The 4,610-nt window shown below is 40.2% G+C and overlaps 1 protein-coding gene across 1 annotated transcript; it reads left to right on the forward strand.

Moving 5' to 3' along the window:
• The first annotated feature begins 137 nt into the window (after positions 1-137).
• On the forward strand, positions 138-2,855 carry LSM3 (LSM3 homolog, U6 small nuclear RNA associated (S. cerevisiae)). Its single transcript, XM_009889891.1, has 4 exons — positions 138-281; positions 710-820; positions 2,016-2,111; positions 2,442-2,855. Exons 1-4 carry the CDS (start codon positions 138-140, stop codon positions 2,520-2,522), a joined length of 432 nt encoding a protein of 143 aa, XP_009888193.1. The 3' UTR covers positions 2,523-2,855.
• Positions 2,856-4,610: the final 1,755 nt, after the last annotated feature.

Raw genomic sequence — 4,610 nt, forward strand, 5'->3', positions numbered from 1 at the left:
CTCGGGCCCGCTTTCCCCGGGAACCGCAGGAGAAGGAGAGCCGCTGAGGGAAATATCCTTGGCCGTGCCTCACTGAGGAGCAAATAGGGTAGCGTGCTGCGGGATAGGCACAAAAACGTTCACACGTTTTAGCTGTGATGCTGCAAGTATGCCTTTACCGCAACAAAGAGACGTTAGCCCGGTGTGCGTTCAGGTTTCTGGCCTGCTTTGAGGCCTGGCGTGACCCCTGTGGTGTTGAGCTGGGCTTCGCGGAGAGGGCTGCGTTGGGGGCAGGAGGGACGGTGGGTTCCCCCACTGACTGACGGCGCTGGCAAAACTGGCAGCGTGTGTTTGGCCCTCCTGGCCTGCACCGTGCCACGGCACAAGGGTGGTGCTGGTCCGTAAGTGGCGGGTTCATGCAGATGAGGCTTTCTGCTGCAGCATGGACGATGGTTGCTGATAAAGGATATTGTTTATACAACAGTCTGCGTTAGGTGTGGTGTGCTGCAAACTAAACTGAAGTCTTTTAGCCCGTTTTGCTCAGGCTGGTGAGTATCTGTAGAGTCATAAAGTCAGCCGCACTCAGGTTCAATAGGATGTGAAAGAATGATTTGGAATACTTGAATCTATGTTCTTACCTGTTTGTTTTCTGTGTCTCAAAAACACTGAGGAATGGAAAAGTTCACAGGCTTCTTCTGTGTAAATAACTTTTTAAACTTTATTTTTTTAGCAACAAACAACAAATACTGTAGAGGAGCCACTCGATCTCATCAGGCTCAGTCTAGATGAGCGGATCTATGTAAAAATGAGGAATGACAGAGAGCTTAGAGGCAGACTACATGTAAGTAAAACTTTCAGAGGACTACCGTGCTTATTCAGCTAAGCACTGGGCTACCTTTTTTTCATGTACAACAGTCTATTACATGAACTTACCTATAATATGCCACCAATTGTTTAAAAAATCAGTTTATAAACACAAATAATTGTATCTCATGGTTAAAAGTGCGGAAGTGGTTAAAGATCATCTCAGTAACAAGGGCTGAACCCTTTTCTTATCAAAAGTGTAATGTCATTGGTGAAAAAATCTAATTTGCTCAGTACTCTGTCTGCTGTTAAATGCTTCACTAGAAAGTCAGGAGATGTATTTTGTTTATCTTGTCTCCTGAATGATACCAAGCAATTCATTCCACTGCTTTTGGCATCTGTTTCTGTGTGTCTGAAATAAGCAATAATGCTGCAGGCCTCTTCTTGTGAAGTACCCTAAGGTCTATTTAAAACTGAATTAAGAATGAAATTATCATTATCAAGCAAGTATCTCTTAAGGCACGCCCTGTGAGGGTATGATGTACTCAGCTGGATTTTCTGCAAATCTCATTTGTCGAAATGCTTTCTTCTGAGTGTGATATGTCTCTTGACAAGACCGATTTTTGCTTTCAATTAAGTCAGTCATCCTTCCTGAGTACTGTACTGTGTTGGGGAAGAGACCCAGCTGCCCCATGTGTTGACTGGGCCTCAGCTCCTTTGGGAAGACAAAGATGAGGAGGGGTCTGTGAGGCACCGGTGTAGTGGTTTAGTTAGCAACACGCTTTTGTAAGGTGTTTGAAACATGTACTTATTTTAAGTTTTTGTAGCATTGTGTGTATTACAGCTTTCGTATCATTAAAATTTGCCCCAGGCAATCGATTCCAGGAGACTGGACTGGCAGCAGAGAATGTGTAGCTGGTTTAATGTTGATGAAGTGTGTCTGTCTGAGTTCTTGCACGTGTTCTCACTGAAAGCTTCAGAGCTATTTCCTGGAAGAGCCTTTCAGTGAATGTAAATGTCTTCCTTTTTATTTATGCTGCAGAGTACTGATTTGTTGGCATTTATGTTTGAAATTACAACTATAACTGATACTACTTTGTTTTGACATAACAGCACATTTTGGTCAAAATCAGGTGCAACTAATTATGTTTGAAAGTCTTGCCATAATTCTCATTTTAATGAGCATGTGCTTGAATTTTGGAAGAAATAATAAACTAACTTCATTCCTACAGGCATATGATCAGCACTTAAATATGATTTTGGGCGATGTGGAAGAAACTGTAACTACAATAGAGATTGATGAAGAAACCTATGAAGAGATTTACAAAGTAAGGACTTTAGTGTATTTATCCCCATAGAAAACTTTTTTTTAAAACTAAACTATGTTGTATTGTTAAAATAGTTTGCTCCTGACTACTTCTTGAACCATCATCTAAAAGAAGTTCTGTGCAAATTGTTACAAAAGTAAAAAGTATATCCAAAGTCATGGTGTTAGTTGTATTGATCTCTTCAGTGTGCCAGAAGGTTGTATGTTTAAGCTTATATTTGTTGGAGTTGTTTCTGGTGTTTTGTTATAATTGAATTTGGTCATATGCTTAGCAGATAAGTTTTGTAAACTATGCTTTTGTAAATGTAAACTTTTCTTTCCTTCTTCATAGTCTACCAAAAGGAATATTCCGATGCTCTTTGTCAGAGGTGACGGCGTTGTGCTTGTAGCTCCCCCGTTGAGGGTTGGTTGAAGCAACAAAGGATTAAACCTTGTTGGAAAGTTTCAGGCTTCTGGACAATGGTTCGTCTTTTGATCATGTGTCTCAAAATTCTGTACATGTTTTTTATAGGATGTTTTTGTCTGTTCTTTTGGGAAGGGGAGGGAAGGGAAGCCAGTTTGTCTTGCAGAAAGTACATGTAGTCAATTAAAGCAGTGTAAACCCAACCCTATTTTCTCAGAATTAATGTAACTGCTGTAAATTGGCTGTCTTGTCACACCAGTAAAAGAATCCTTCATTTTTTCAATCTTGGCAATAGCACTGTCTTAATTTTTTGTTTTAAATAAATTTGGTTTATCTTTCAGATTTGACTTGTCATGTTTTTATGTTGAAGGTATTATTCTTATGTTCTTCTACAGAGCTATTAAGTTGTAGTATGTAGCCTCACTTTCAGTAACTTTTGTGTTTGTTGTGTTAATTTCTGTCCTTATCAATCTGCAACACTCAGGTATTAGTGTTTGGGGGCAGGGGGAGGGGTACTACATGAATCTACAGTGCTATAATTTATGGCTGTTCTGTGTTCAAATTCTTGATGCAGATCCTTGTAGCAGGGAAGTAGTATTTGTATGCATCTTCCACTTAATATATGTAAAGAAGATGGGCTTCTTTACAATGTTTTCAGATGTTTTTATTGTAACTTTGTTAGCAGAGCTATGGTTTGCAAGGCCATAAGTAGAGACTGAGGTTGTTGCCTTGCATGCTGATGAGTTGCCTCCCGCATGCATTCATTTCCCACTGTCTGTAGCCTATTTCAGTTCTTGAATACATTAAATGCTATTGAGTGCTTAAGATGCTCATTAGTTATCTGCGGTGAAGGTGCATTAGAACCCAGAACAAAGCTCTTTTTTAATACATGCTTTCTCAGGCCCAACCTGTTTGCAATTTATTCTCCTTCTTGTAAGAAAAAGAAGGCACTTATGCTATGAAATATTTTAATACGTATGTTTGAAAGGCATATGAGAGATGTAGGTCTACACTGGAACATTTCCTACAGAGCTTGACTTCTGACTTAAGAACCTAGATAAATTAAGTTTATTAGGTATGCTCTGTAGGGTTAGCAAAAGCAGCCTGCTCTGGCACTTTCTCCTACAGCTAAAATCTGCATAACTTATGTCCATAGCTTGTGACAGTGGTCAGGAATGCAAGGTCTGCCTTGGTAAGCTCCAAGCCAGATTCTTCTTCAAGGAATACTAACTTTTTTGGCAGTAAAATACATACACTCAGAAGATGAATGTATACTTCATGCTCTTTGAAATAAGGAAAGCAGGGACTGATACAAAATCTGCTCTGGCTTCTAGGTGGCATCTGTACTCTGTTGTTCTCATGCAATATCGTCTAGCATGAGGACAATAGGAGAGATAGCTGAAGCTGAAATAGGGAAGCTATTGCTGAGAATTAGTGTGTTTTAGTAGCAATTATAGTCTTAATTTTTTAATCCGGTGGAGACTTGCTACCCTATTCCTTGCACTTTGTTCTAGAAAGGACAAATCATTCCACTTGTACACACACACACACACGAGATTTTTCTTACCTTAAACCTGTGCACGATGCTGTTTTCATATATAGGTCCCTTGTATGCAAATGAAAGAAGAAAGTATCTGTATAACTTACTACTATAACATTATTTGAATGAAGAACAGGTATGCAGCGGCTCTGTAGCAGGCTTCCCTCACTACACCATCCTTGCTTGAAGTTGGTCTGGGCTAAGATGAAAACAACTTTCTGTGATTCCTATCTCATCCATTCCAAGCGCGTTGTCTCTGCAAGAGTTAGCTCAGCTCAGCAAGCATCAACTCCTGTTCCATGCGTACACGACCCTTGATGTTGGAAGAAAGCTAGTGATGCTACAACTGTTCCCCTTCAGGAAGGGGTACAAGGATGACTGCACTGAAAGATCCTTTTTAGTCTCATATCTTATATCTTACCAATCTAGGAGGCCAGAATAAATGTTTAGGGGGAGAGAGTAAGAACAGGTGAACACAGTGATGGTCCTCCAGTTTGCAGGGATCTGCACATCTGGGAAAGGAGAGAGTATGTTTTGCAGAATCTGAGGGATTTCTC

The sequence above is a fragment of the Charadrius vociferus genome, unplaced genomic scaffold, assembly GCF_000708025.1.
Source record: "Charadrius vociferus isolate BGI_N301 unplaced genomic scaffold, ASM70802v2 scaffold257, whole genome shotgun sequence".
Taxonomy (NCBI): domain Eukaryota; kingdom Metazoa; phylum Chordata; class Aves; order Charadriiformes; family Charadriidae; genus Charadrius; species Charadrius vociferus.

Coding starts and splice junctions, on each gene's coding strand:
- LSM3 (XM_009889891.1), top strand. CDS start 138: ATGCTGCAAGTATGCCTTTACCGCAACAAAGAGACGTTAGCCCGGTGT. Junction 821..2,015: donor AGCTTAGAGGCAGACTACAT/GTAAGTAAAACT, acceptor TCATTCCTACAG/GCATATGATCAGCACTTAAA. Junction 2,112..2,441: donor CCTATGAAGAGATTTACAAA/GTAAGGACTTTA, acceptor CCTTCTTCATAG/TCTACCAAAAGGAATATTCC.